This window comes from Cyprinus carpio, chromosome B11, assembly GCF_018340385.1.
Source record: "Cyprinus carpio isolate SPL01 chromosome B11, ASM1834038v1, whole genome shotgun sequence".
Taxonomy (NCBI): domain Eukaryota; kingdom Metazoa; phylum Chordata; class Actinopteri; order Cypriniformes; family Cyprinidae; genus Cyprinus; species Cyprinus carpio.
Window position 1 is genome coordinate 14,093,185 of NC_056607.1, and position 14,552 is coordinate 14,107,736.

The following is a 14,552-nucleotide window of genomic DNA, read 5'->3' on the forward strand; positions in this document are numbered from 1 at the left end:
GTCATAATACATTGCGTATTATGACTCATTCGTCTCTTACACTGATTATGAATGGCTTGAAATGTAACGGAGATGCCATTCATTGTGTGAAACAGTGCAGGCATGTGGCGACTGCCTTTATGACGTCACGTTCACTGGCATATTGCGATCATAGACAGTAAAAGAAATGGACACAGCGACCCCATTGGAACTCAATTGAGACAAGTGAAGCCCGTTTTTAGCGATTTTTTAGAACTTCCGTTTCTGACGCGCAGACTCAAACTAAACTTGATGACATCAGCAACCTGTCTGACAGATGTAAACCTTCTAGTAGCTGTGCGTGCAAACTGCCATCGTTAATCTTGCAGAGACGGCGAGTTTGAGCGGGGAGTTCTTTGGCGTGAGTGAGCAGGAGTAAGTATTCTGGTTAATTATTTTGTATAGTATTTTAAAAATAACACCAGTATGCCATATCTCTTGACGTCTCCCCGATTGCCTGCGAGCTTCTCCTCCTGTCTGTACGGTAATTTCTCTACTGTGCGACAGAGAGTCGAGTGGTTATGACGCAATCGTTAGCCTATTTTTACAAAAACTGTTTCTACGGGGTCATAATGTAACATAGAAGGTAATAGAGCCCTTTATACATTGTCGTGTATCTTTAGAAATAAATAATGGACAAATGAAGTCTTTAAACGCCTCAGATGTAAAGTTCTTCGCTGTCAAAGTGACGCAAAAATGAATGGGAGTCAATGGGATGCTAACGCAAGTGAAGTTCTGCTACAAGATGGCGGCACGCAGCCGACTTCAACTTCCGGTCGACTTCCTTGCCCCCTGATTGCGATGTGCGATTCTTAAACGAATCGTTCTTTTTAGATCTTGTCAATGAACCGGTTCACAAAACCGGCCTGAACGATTCGATCACAGATCGAACTGAATCGTGATTCCCGAGTCAACAACTCACCGACTCTTAAGAACTGAAATAACCATTGACTGTGGAAATAACACATAAAATATACTGGAAATATGTTTATGGCTTGACGGTTTTACAGTTTTAGCAACATACATAATGAATAAATATATTGTTGTTTTTAAAAACAAATAGTTGCATATTTATTTTTCATTCAGGAAATGTGACCTCTGACCACAAAACCATTCACAAGTAGCACAAGTGTATTTGTAGCAATAGCCAACAATACATTGTATGGGTCAAAATTATCGATTTTTCTTTTATGCCAAAAATCATTAGGATATTAAGTAAAGATCATGCTCCATGAAGATATTTTGTAAATTTCCTACCGTAAATATATCAAACCTTGATTTTTTTTTTTTTTTTTTTTTTTAGTTATGTATTGCTAAGAACTTCATTTGGACAACTGTAAAGGCGATTTTCTCAATATTTAGATTTTTTTTTTTTTTTGCACCCTCAGATTCCAGATATTCATATAGTTCATATCTCAGCCAGATATTGTCCGATCCTAACAAACCATACAGCAATAAAAAATCAGACTCAGAATCAGAATGAGCTTTATTGCCAGATGTTTACACATACGAGGAATTTGTTATAGTGACAGAGAAGCTCCACAGTGCAACAGAATGACAAGACGAGATAATAATAATAATAATAAAGAATAATATACAAAATAGACAATGTGCAAAATATAAAAAAAAAAACAATATACAAAATAAACAATTTATTATGTTCAGGTATGTTAGGTGCAAATTGGAAATGAAAATAAGTATGCATGTGTAAATGTATAATAGTGTTGTGTGTTCCACGTTTATTGTCAAGTGTTCATGAGATGGATTGCATGAGGGAAGAAACCTTTCCTGTGCCTGGCATTTCTGGTGCTCAATACTTTGTATCGTCGACCAGAAGCAAAGAAAGCTTATTTATTCATCTTTCAGATTATATATTAATCTCAATTTCAAAAAGAAATGGACCCTTATGACTGGTTTTGTGGTCACATGTTTGTGAAGTTTAGTACTGTTTATTAAAAATGCATGGTTCTAAATGACTAGTTTTAATGAGCATCTTTTCATTGCATAAACATTAACAGTATACCTTCATTTCCGTTCTTAATAATCACAATATACAATAATATAAAAATAATTAAAGAATAAAATCGGGTGTAAAAGATCAAATAAACTTTTAAGCTCTCCGTCAGGGACAACGTGAGGTGGCAATTACGTCTCGACGTTAAAAAAAAAAAAACACCGAATCGTTTTACGAACCGCATCTTTGATGGGAACTGTTCAAAAGAACCGATTCCTGGAAGTGTGTTGGACTTCCCATCAATACGAAGTGGCGTAAGGTGAACCCGAGCATCTCCGAACTCACCCGAGGTTTACCGAGCCGTCCGTCCAGCCGGACTGCTGGAAGCAGCCGCAACAACGCCATGTTGAACGAAGTCTCCCATCTTTATGAGAAATTCATATAATGCGACTCGCTAATGTGATGCTACTACGTAAAGCGGAGCAAACAAACCGGGAGACGGCCATCTGAGGAAGCGGAGAAGAACAATTCGAGCGGGGAGATCCAGGGTGGCTGGAGGGGGATACAACCCCCCTACCGTCCCCATGCACAGAGCAGCTACAACCCCCGACTTCAAAGATAAAATGACATTTTTGGTACTAAAAGCCAGCTCTGAATGAAATCCATGGCATAAGGGTATACACACGTTCCGGCCTTCGTAGAGAGAAGAAACGGCCAGATATTGTTGGAACGTGCATCGTTTTCAGCTACGTATTGTTTGTTTTGGTTTAAATTTCTGCAATGAGTTTGCCACCGAAAGTGGTCCCGAAACCGGCCGCTGTCGCTGTTAGTGGACACGTTACCGGACCGGCACCGCCAACGCAACTCCGCGCAGCGCTGACCTCCGTGTCGTTACCACCGGGAGCCCAGAGCGCTCCTCCGCCGTCAGCCGTGCCGCCTACCCAGTATCCTTCATAACAAAGCCCCTTGTGTCCCACAGCACAGATCAATGGGGAAACGGATGGGGATTTCGCTTTGTGATCATATCACCTGACTTGTTTACCTGATTATGACAATGAAATGAACGTACTAATCTAAGATGGCATTACTTCGTATTAATATAAAAACCATTACGAGGGTGGTCAGGGGTGTGCATCGATTACATCTAAGGGTTTATTTGGTATCTTGTTGTTGTTTGCTGTTCCTCTTGGTACTTGCTTTGTTAATGGAACTCGACAATCCCAGCTTTGTGCCCAGGGTCTGTTACAGTTTCAGATCACTCACAGTCTGTGCACGTTTGTATTAGTTACCTGCTGCATTTTGTAGGTTTATGATCAAAGGCTTTTTCTAAGGAACTTGTGAGATATGGCCTTTGAGAGACCCATGAATGGCATTTGTACAGTTGCTAGGGTGTAGTTTCTGGTTGCTAGGGCAGGAATTGGAAGTTGCTATGGTGGTATGAATGGCTACATGTTGGCTTGAGTCAAATATGCTCAACTGCAAGTTTATAAAATATTACTTTCTGGAGATATGATCCATTTTGAGTGTGAGTTTAACAGATTTTTTTTCCTGTGTTTATCTATCCGACTACATCTAACCGCTACACCTGTGGTTATGTTAGAGCACCTGTGTGAACCTGAGGGACATTGACTTCATATATGTGCGTGCTACTATCACTTTGGGACAAGCTGGTTAAAATTAGTTGCAAAAAATGGCTCAGAAAAGAGGTTAGTTTAGAGAAAGTCTAGTGTTATTTGTTTATACATGCTGATCTTGTTATCTAGCCTAAGACATTCATACATTAAATGTGGCTTGAGTACATTATTGTTATTTTTTCATATTTGGATATAACTGCTTGTATTTGAAGCTGATTTGCTTTATCACCTTTTACATACAAAAGAATATGATGCTATGTCATTCTAGAAAGCATTGCTCACTAGTGTGGTTCAGGCTAAATGTATGATTTGATGTGAGGCAATCAGTCAAGTAAAGGCTGTTTAGACACAGTCAAGTTAAGTAATTGAGCAATAGGCGTACTGAAAATCTGGGTCACCCTCTTGAGCTCTTTGAAAATTTCTGTCATTCTGCAAGTCTGAGCCATGATTTGCTGAGGTACATTTAAAGGTGAAGTATGTAGTTTTTGCGCAACTAAGTGTAGCCCAAACAGAACTGCACAAATAATGGTTTTCAAACAGGTTTAAGGGATAGTTCACCCAAAAATGAACATTCTGTCATTGTTTACTCCCCCTTATGTCAGTACACCTGTATGACTTTATGTATTCTGCCAAACACATATATATTTTAAGGAATTTTTCAACTGTTTTTGTTCTTATTATGAAAGTCTTTACTGAATTTGTGCACATCTGTCAAATCTGGCAGTATTTAGTAGAGTGAAACTGAAAGCTATTTGTTTTCTGAAAAGTGAATGTCTCATTCAAAGCACGGATGACATCCTGTTTCCTTAGCATATCAATCAATCAATAGGGAAATCTACCACTCTTCACTCACTTTATCTATCTTTGATTATTTTTGTAACTCTGGGTGTGCATGTGTGATAACTGCTCAGGATGTCATCATTTGTTTGTCTTTTGCATGCACTGATTTAGCTTTTCCTCAATAGCATTATGTGGCATAGTGACTCCTTTGGCTCTTTTTTATGTGAGTTATTCATTTAATAGTAAAGACTTGCAGTGGGGTCCAAAAGCCTGAGACGTCAATCAAATTTAAACCTGGAAATAAAGTTTTCGAAATTGTAATTAATTGTAGAACAAATCAATTAGATAAAATAGAAGTAGAAATATTTAAAATGTAATCTTACTAATCACATAAGAAAAATTCTGGCGTTAATTAGAGAAAATGCAAATATTGCAGAAATTATTATTGCTTCCAGTAAAGCTCAAGATGTTCTAAAATCATGCTGGATAATATAATCAAAGTTTTGTCAGGTCCAGTCATTGTCTAATGCTATGAAAAACACCAGAAACTTTATTTCTGGAATTAAAAATGTATTCTCAAATTGTCATGTTAATGATATAATACAATTAAAAATATAATAAAAAAAAAAAAATTCTCATTATTTCCCCCCAAATTTGGACACATTCAATATATATATATGTATAATAATATTTTTGCAATAAATCACTTTTTTGCATTGTGTTCTCACTTTGTTGTTTATAAAAAAAAGTATTCGCAAGCATACAGAGCTTGAACTGAACAAAAGCTGAAACAAGAACAAATTCTAACTTAAACACCTCTGATTGGCCATTGTGTTCATGTGCTCGACTTGCGTATTTGTGATTGGCTAAAATGCGTACCACTTCAAAAACAAGCTGTAAATAGATACCTTTGATGCTCTTCACAGAGTGCGCACAAAAATATGCACGTGTGCATCTCATACTCGTGAGATGAGAAAGGTGTAAACTTTGCTTACTATGTTCAGAAAAATAAACTTTTAACATGACAAAATTCATCACTAATTTTATATCCTCACCAAAGTCGTCGAGATAATATTGCGAATATTCAATATATATCCCAACCCTAATTATATTAAACAGAAATAGTAAAATAGATGTATTTTTACTATTTTACTTAAAACGTTTTAGACCTGGTTTTCTTTAAACTGATTGTTTTAATTGCTTTTGTTTCCCTGCCCTGTAGAAAGTCCAGACTGTTTAAGCAGAGTGTTTTTCAAACTTTTAATTTTTCATTGATTACATTGGCATATCGTGCCATGTGTATCACCCGGTGATCTCAGCTTTGTTGAGATCTTTCCAATCAGTTTCAGATTGTAGTTCTCTATGACAAAGCTTTTATATCTCCCACAAAGAGTCATTATTGCTTTGTAATTAGAAATCGTAGTATATCAGCTCAGGCCGTTCAGCGGTGAGCGACATCGACCACAAACCACATGTGGCCATAAAAATGAACCATTGTGTGCACACATGGTTACACTTATGTCGGATGGCAATGACTACATCACTTGATGCATATCACTGTCTTCCAGTTGTAGAGATTTCATGATTGCATAAATCGCAATTACAACCCCTTCCTGTGCGAAGGAGTCACTGTATTGCTTCATCTAACAGAGAAAATCGACCTAGCGGATGGGATTCCTACTCGTGGAACATGCCTTTGGTGATGATGCTGCGTCGAGAGCTTATGTGTAAGGCGGAGGGGGGATGGGGTGTTGGAGGGAGTGGTTGCCAGAGCGACGGGTAACATATGCGACTGGCGCTGCACCCCTCAGACAATGGCAGCGCTGCTTAGCATTCAGAGTGTGAGACTTCCCACCGCCTGCCAACAATCGCCTAGGTCACAGAGAGTCTCTCACACACACACACACCGCCTGCCGCAACCCCAAACCTCTCAACGCAGCCCCTTTCATAGTTCCAGCACATCTTGTCACCTGCTTTTCCCCTTTTCATCTCCCTTGCACACAATCAGCCCTGAATGCCTATCAGGTAAATGCTAAACAAGGAGGGATAAGGAACACTCGTTCTTGAAAGTGACGTGGGTAATTTTCATTTATTTGATCTCAGTTTAATGCGTAGAGATGACCACAAGTAAGCTGTTTGTAGTGAGCTTTGGCTGGCTCTGTGATGCTTAAAACATTACATTGAGCAATTTGACATGTTAGTTTCTGGCTCAGCCAATGGCATGAGTTTGGGGGCGGGACTACTGGGAAACCTGTTTCAACACATTTTTTGCATTTCCACTTGATGTCGAAATTACATGCGCAACTGGTCAAATGTTTGGGGTTAGTAAGATATTTAATTATAATTTTTTTAAGTAGTTCCTTATGCTCAGCAAGGCTGCATTTATTTAATCAGAGAACAGTAAAATCAGTAATATTGTGAAATATCGTTACAATTATTTTCTATTTTAATACATTTTGAATAAATGTATAGTTATCAGTGTCACATGAGCCTTCAGAAATGATTTGCTGATTTGGTCCTCAAAGAACATTTATTATTATCAGTGTTGAAAACAATTGTGCTGCTTAATAGTTTTGTGGAAAAGTTAAAAAGAACAGCATTTATTTGAAATATAAATCTTTTATAACATTTTAAAGGTCTTTACTTTTACTTTTAACCAATTTAATGCATCCTTGCTGAATAAAAGAATTCATTTAAAAAAAAATTTTTTTTTAAAAATTACTTTCTTACTGTGGATCAAGTTATTATTTTAGTGAAAGATTATGAAGATAAACTTTTCATCAGTCATTCACAGTAAAGGCCAATTCACACCAAGAATGATACTTAAAGCATTAACAGCTGTTCTAATTCTATGATAATAGTGGAGTCAAAGACCGTTTAAAGGGTTACTCCACCGCAAAATGAAAATTTTGTCATTAATCACTTACCCCATGTCGTTCCGAACCAGTAAAAACTTTGTTCGTATTCAGAACACAATTTAAGATATTTTGGATGAAAACCGGGAGGCTTGAGACTGTCCCATAGACTGGCAAGTAAGTAACAATGTCAAGGTCCAGAAAAGTATGAAAAGCATCATCACAATACTCCATCTGCCATCAGTGATTCAACCGTAACGTTATGAAGCGAAAAGAATACTTTTTTTACATGAAGAAAACAAAAATAACGACTTCATTCAACAATTCCTCTCCTCTGTGTCTCTCCAAATCAGTGTAGCACCATTTTGCCAATTCTGAGCAGTACGCAGGCGACGTACGCTCTTCTGTATCAGCTGCACTGCGCTGTTGCTCTGTTTTCTTTCAAACCAAAGAGTAAATACACGTAAAAAAGTATCCTTGTGGCGTGGCTGACACAGGAGAGTGTACACTGCCTGCGTACTGCTCAGATTTGCCAAAATGGTGCTACGCTGATTTGGAGAGACACAGAGGAGAGGAATTGTTGAATAAAGTTGTTATTTTTGTTTTCTTCATGTACAAAAAGTATTCTCGTCACTTCATAACGTTACGATTGAATCACAGATGGCAGATGGACTATTCTGATGATGCTTTTCATACTTTTCTGGACCTTGACACTGTTATTTATTTGGCAGTCTATGGGACAGTCTCAAGCCTACCGGTTTTCATCCAAAATATCTTAGATTGTGTTCCGAAGACGAACTAAGCTTTTACGGGTTTGGAACGACAAGGAGGTAAGTGAATAATGACAAAATTTTAATTTTGGGATGGAGTATCCCTTTAAGGCAAGTAGTGTCACTCAACGGCCATCTTTGAAATGCCTCTCGGGGATGCAAGTGCATCTCTTTGAGTGGGGAAACATCAAATTTCATATTTGAAATCACCAATAAAATCTGACAACAACTGTATCATAAATGTTGTTTATTTTGCTCAAAAACCATTAAAAAGCTTATTTCTCAGGCTAGATCAGCCTATTGCACATGCGCAGTCCTGAGCGCACATCTCAAGAACGCTGACTGTTTCTATAGCAACCGGGACTAATAACGGCAGCTGCAGTGACGCACTGACTTTACCGATTAGGGATTGTCTCTTTTGCTTAGAAGGCAGGGCTTCGTTCAATGGAGTGGCCATATTGATCGTTGTATTTTTCCCCATTCAAAACTATACGAGTTACACGTTTTGGGTATTCTATAGTCTTTGGTGGAGTTTACACCTCAAATATAATGATAATAATAACACAGGAGAACAATTTCGTTGGAATCAATTTAAAAACTTTTTTTTTTTTTAGCAAATGAATTGTGAAGAGATTGCTTTTAGTGTGAAGTGGGATTGTGATGGTTTCATTTTGATTTCATGTTAACAGTAAGGTGCAGTGTTTGTTTGTGCACTAACAGATGTTACCACACAGAACTGAAAAAAATCTAAACACTCCATCTGCTATTGGTTAGGCAAACGGATAACCCCGCCCCAAACTCACGCCATTGGTTAAGCCATTGTTGCTGGTCAGGATAGTCAAACACAAAACAGTGTTTTCATAGCACCATAAAACTGCAGTGTTTCTGATTTTGGGGACAACTACTAATGTATTATGTATAGTTGTCTGCAAATTAAGCAACAAACGATGACATTTTACCTTTAGGTTTCTGTTTCTCAACTGTCAGAGTTGTTGATGGCCATAGTCTTGATGCAGTATGTACAGTATACATGAACTGCATTTAATGAATTTTACATATGTGACCCTGGAGCACAAAACCAGTCATAAGGATCAGATATTGAGAAAATCGCCTTTAAAGTTGTCCAAATTAGCCCTTAGCAATGCATATTACTAATTAAAAATTAAGTTTTGATAAATTTACGATAGGAAATTTACAAAATATCTTCATGTAACATGTTCTTTACTTAATATCATAGTGAGTTTTGGCATTAAAGAAAAATCAATCATTTTGACTCATACAGTGTAGTGTTGGCTACTGCTACAAATATACCTGTGCGACTTACGACTGGTTTTGTGGTCCAGGGTCACATATGCTCAGTGACCATATTCCTCTAAGAGTGCATTACATACATTGCATACATATATGTATATGTGTATAAATGTATGTGTATATCTTGGCCATAACATGAGATGTGGTAATAGAACATGCCTTTATAGCACATTCTGACCTGAGGTTCAAGTTAGCAAGGGATAAATCTCTTGAGATTTCTCTCTCTTTTTCTCTCCCTTCCTCAGCTGTAGACCCTCTGTCTGCCACGTAGACAATCTACTTCTGGTATATCTAACTTCTCTTTTTTTCTTCCCTTGTCCCTCCTTCCTTCCTTCCTTCCTTTTTTTATTTCCTTTTTTAATCATTCTACCTTCCGCTGTTTTTGCTCCTTTCATGCTTTTCTTCCTTCAGTCATTTAACCCTTCTTTCCATTTTTTTCCCTTCCCTGTTTCTTTTACTGTTGTTGTTTCCTCCTCCATTCCTTCCTTTTCCTCAATTTCTTTTTCTTTCTTTCTTTCGTTCTTTCTTTCTTTCGTTCTTTCTTTCTTTTTCTTTTTTTCTTTCGTTCGCTCCTTCCTTCCACAGTTCCCTTCTGTCTGTCACTCCATATGGTGCTTAATTGGATTTGCAGTAATCTACTATGAAAGTTTAAGGCTACACATTTTGCCATCTCATCCTTTGCTTTCCCATGTATTCATTCTGCTGTCAGTAATAATTAAAGAGCTAATGTTTAGAGAGCAAAGGACCATCACTCTCTAGAGACTTTAACACTAATAGGATATTTTAGTGATGCTTAATAACAACTGTCTCAGTGTTTCAAAAACCCAGTTTACTCTTTGAAAATAAATGTGTCTTGGCAATATTACTCATTTTTAGTGGGTTGCTCTTTTTAGAAGTCCAATGTACAATCGTAATTCACCTAAATGGACTTGCTTCCCCTTAATTGAGTTGATGTTCCCATTTTGGCCATAAGAATAATGGAGCTTTACTGGATAGATTGTGTTTGTTTTGAATTGTTCCGTGCATGTTGTTTCACCTAACCTTTCGCTTTTGGAAAATGGGGAAATTCCTTCTTTGCTTCTTCACACCTGTGTGCACACACTTGCGTGTCGTGCTATCAAAACACTTCCATGACCATGCAAAGGGATTTGGTTATGCAATGGAGTGCCGAACTGTGAACACAGGAATCAAATCAGCCTATAATTCCAGTAAGTCATGCCTTGTGTCCTGCCAGAGCTTCACGAGTGTCAGCTGTCAGTTTTAACCTGATCAAATAGCCTTGTGGGCCTTCTCCCAAGCCGCATTCCTCAGGTGCACCTCTCTGAACTTGGGTTAGGAGGATGACCTGGAACATAGGTTTCCAAAGTCAGATTCCCTAGATGCAAGTCTACATTCACGTACTCGTTTTGGGTTGTTCCAAATGAAGGAAAACCTCTCGTCACACATTATACCTCTCTTCCTGCCTGTTTTTTCCCAGCTCTTACTTCCCCCATCCCCCCCTTTTTTCCCTCAGAGTTTAGGTTGGCAGAAGGCCAAAGAGGTAGAAGGGGGGAGAATGGGAAAGAGAGCGCAAATCGGAAGGCAGGGTTTCACCGAAAGACTAAAAAGTGTCCATGAGTGCATGAAGCCAGACCTCCTCCACTTTCCCCGAAACCATGTGATCTGCTCATCTCTCACTTATAGACAAAGATATTGTAACCGCCGGAGCCGGTTCTTGATATTTTCTTTCTCTTTTTTTCTGTCACATCCATCCATCTTTGTAGCTATCTGTGACTATGACTGTATGTCTGAGCAACCCTCATTCGTGTCACAGAACGCCTCAGGCAGGTATGACAATGCAGCGTTCATTATGAACTTTCACCCTGCTGGAAGACTTCCTTTAGGGAAGACCAGATGAGTGATGTGTAAATGTTGCTCAACATTTAATTGCCAGTAAAACCATGATGACTTCATACAGATTGTAGTTTCCCATGTCTTTCTCACCACCTGCAACTTACTGTACTGCAGGTTAGAACGTATCTGTTATAACTTTCTTGGAATGGAACAACATATGTAAAGAGGTGCATAAACTTTAGATGGGACATTTTTGGTGGGTCAGTAACAGTATTTGGATTTTGCTGAGGAATTATTTTAACATGTGCCATTTGTTTAATGTGTTAGAACACACATTGGGCAGGGCACTGATCCGCTTCTCACATATTTGAAATTCCATGTCAGGATTTCTGTCTGGCATCTTCCTGGCCTGTGGAGGAACGGGGTCTACTGAAAAACTGAATTGGACATTTTGAGGAAGGCAGGGAGAAAATGTGTTTGCGTTAACTTTCTCGAAGTCGCTGGAGGGAATTGACAGTAATATTAATTGGTGTGAAAGAGTGCACCATTATTGCTGAATGAACTGAATGTTTGCCATTATTAAACACAACGCTGGATGTTTTGCTTGTGGCTAATATTTTGTTTTGTGACCTTCTTGGCTTCTAAAATTGACATTTTAAACCCATTAGCAAGATTTTCTCTAACTTTACCCTTTCCAGGATTCCTCGAGCAGCGCTATCACTAGATGATCGCATGTTTCCCGCCCACTCTGGGGTGACGGCGGTCTACAGTGTGAGTGATCACACACACATGTGCACTTACAGTCATCACACATCCCTGTAATGTATATACATAGACAAGTCCTAAGGCCAGAAACATACTTTAAGCGAATATGTGAAAGTGTGTGGTCCTATTGTACATAGGTTCTTTTGTCATTATTAGTATAAGCAGTTGATATATATGTCTGTCTGGGCTAGCTATATACATGTTGACAGTTTAACTAGCTTGAAATAATTTGCACAGCAAGATATTCCTCAGACTGCTGTGCCGTAAGTGTAGTTGACCTGAAAAAGACCATTTATCAATAGAACAGATACAAACTTAACCTTTCCAAAAACCTTTATAAGATATTTAAAATATATTTAACATTGCTCACATTCCCCAAATTAAAATATTTGTTATATAAATTAATAAATTATACATTTTTATTTATATGCCCACTGTCTTTCAGAAGTCTGGGATTGGCAAGATTTTTAAAATGTTTTTGAAAAAAATCTCTTTTACTCACTAAGGCTGCATATATTTGATAAGAAATACAGTAAAAAAATGTTTTATTGTGAAATAAACTAGAAACTTCACCATTTATTTGAAATTAAAATTTTATTGTACCATAAATGTTACTTTCGAAATTATTTTTTTTTGTTTTTTTTAAGAAATGTGTTATATTTAAATAAAACAATATAAAATATGCAAATGGAAACAATAAAGAATAAAGTACCGACCAGGGGAATATACAACATTATGTATAACTGAAAGGAGCTTTGTGTAAATGTTGTTTGTGGTCCTTCCACAGGTATCCAGACACCCTGGTCCTCCATACCCAGGTCACGACCTCAGCAAAACTCACCCTAGTTTGGCAGGCACCCCTCCAGGCCATGCCACGTCCCCAGCCCTCTCTCAGGTATCGGTCCCTGCCGCCCCCTCGTACCGCTTCCTAAAAGGCTGGGAGACAGGTGGAGGGGTGAGTACCAACACCCTACACAACAGTCTACACAATTTTATGCTTATTCACCTGATATTTTGTCTTTTAAGACAGAGGAGAACTCATTATTTTGGTGTTGCCATGTTTTTTTGGCTCACCTTATTTCGTACAAGACATGAGTTAAGTTCTTTGCCTTTGTTGGGTCTGAATTAACTGTGACATTTAGACTTGTGTACTACATTTAAATGGCTGATGTTTTGGCACACACACACTCGCAATACAGAGTGCTGTGGTTTTGTGTTATGAGTGATTTTTGCTCTGCTCTCCTCACCATGGTTACCACCAGCCTGAAGGAACACTGTCGCTATTTTATAAATAGTGTTTCCAGCCGACACAGGTGCTGTAATGATCCCACGACTTTCACACACACACACACACACACACATTGGACAGATATATACACACTCCACAGAAACTTTTATATAAACTATGTTGCTGTGGATTGATTGGAGGTTAATGTATTTATCTGGGTTTCCTCTGACAAAGAAATGAAGTCAGTATGTACACACTCCGATAATGATGAGCTCTTGCTATTTTGTATCATGTGCTGTGAATGGAAACTATATTTCATGCTTCAAAAGGAAGTTGCCTAACCTTTTCGCTGTCTATGATTCACTCCTTAGCCTCCATACAACCCAGCTCAGAATGCAGGCTCCGCCCCTTTGGTGTACTCACCACAGACGCAGCCAATGAACGTACAGCCACAAAATCGGCCGGTAAGCACTGCACTTTTTTGTGCAAAGAAAACCAAAATAATTTTTTAACAATGTCCTTTCTACTAGGGATGCACAATAAATATTGGCACGATATTTAATGCACATCTCATCAGTAAAGCTGGTTCTGTAATCAGTGGTAAATCTCACGTGGAGCAACATTTACTACACAGAGCCGTTGTTCACTGACAAGCTGCGAAAACATGCACAAAATATCATTGTGGTTTTGCGCAGCTTGTCAGTGAACAACGGCTCTGTGTAGTAAATGCTGCTCCATGTGAAAGCACGCACATGTAGAGATTTACGTTTCTGCATGGCCTTGAACATGCAGTTGCATTGCTGTATATGCAGAGTCATAAAGCTTTTGGATTTCATCAAAAATATTTTGATCTTTCTTAAATAATTTTAATATGCTGGTTTGCTGCTCAAGAAACACTTCTTTTTATTATCAATGTTGAAAACAGTTTTGCTGCTCAGTATTTTTGTGGAAACCGTGATACATTTTTTCATCATTCTTTGATCAATATAACGTAAAGCTTTTATTTGAAATTTAAATCTTTTGCAACATTATAAAATATTCATTCCTTTAAAAATTCATACTTACACCAAACTTTTGAAAGATACCACACATAATTTGGCTTGCCTCATTAATATATTAAAAAAAGCTAAAAAATTAGGAGTGTGGTTGTTGTTGAGGTTGTTCCTGATAAGTGAACTTATCCTTTAAGTGCCTGAATCTGCTCTTGCTGCTCTTGTTTAATTTGTAATGGAAATGCAAAGTTGTTCAAGGTGAATCATCTGTTATCCTCTCTGTCTCACCATTCTTTCTCTTCCTTTCCTGCTCCTGATGACCTTAAAACATGCTGCCATCTCTATTAGTTTGTGACGGGGCCTCGGCCGACCCACCATCAGGTAAATCCCAAAGACCTATCAGACACTTCTT

The 14,552-nt window shown here is 38.1% G+C and overlaps 1 protein-coding gene across 1 annotated transcript in view; it reads left to right on the forward strand.

Annotated features, from left to right (window-relative positions):
• Positions 1-2,268: 2,268 nt before the first annotated feature.
• The window catches only part of LOC109050304 (eukaryotic translation initiation factor 4 gamma 3-like), a 41,856-nt gene continuing 29,572 nt past the window's right edge, over positions 2,269-14,552 (forward strand). Inside the window, exons 1-5 of the mRNA XM_042734041.1 lie at positions 2,269-2,916; positions 11,854-11,926; positions 12,708-12,875; positions 13,520-13,612; positions 14,489-14,521. Coding sequence (XP_042589975.1) covers positions 2,753-2,916; positions 11,854-11,926; positions 12,708-12,875; positions 13,520-13,612; positions 14,489-14,521 — 531 coding nt within the window. The 5' untranslated portion in view covers positions 2,269-2,752. The remainder of the gene's footprint in view (positions 2,917-11,853; positions 11,927-12,707; positions 12,876-13,519; positions 13,613-14,488; positions 14,522-14,552) is intronic.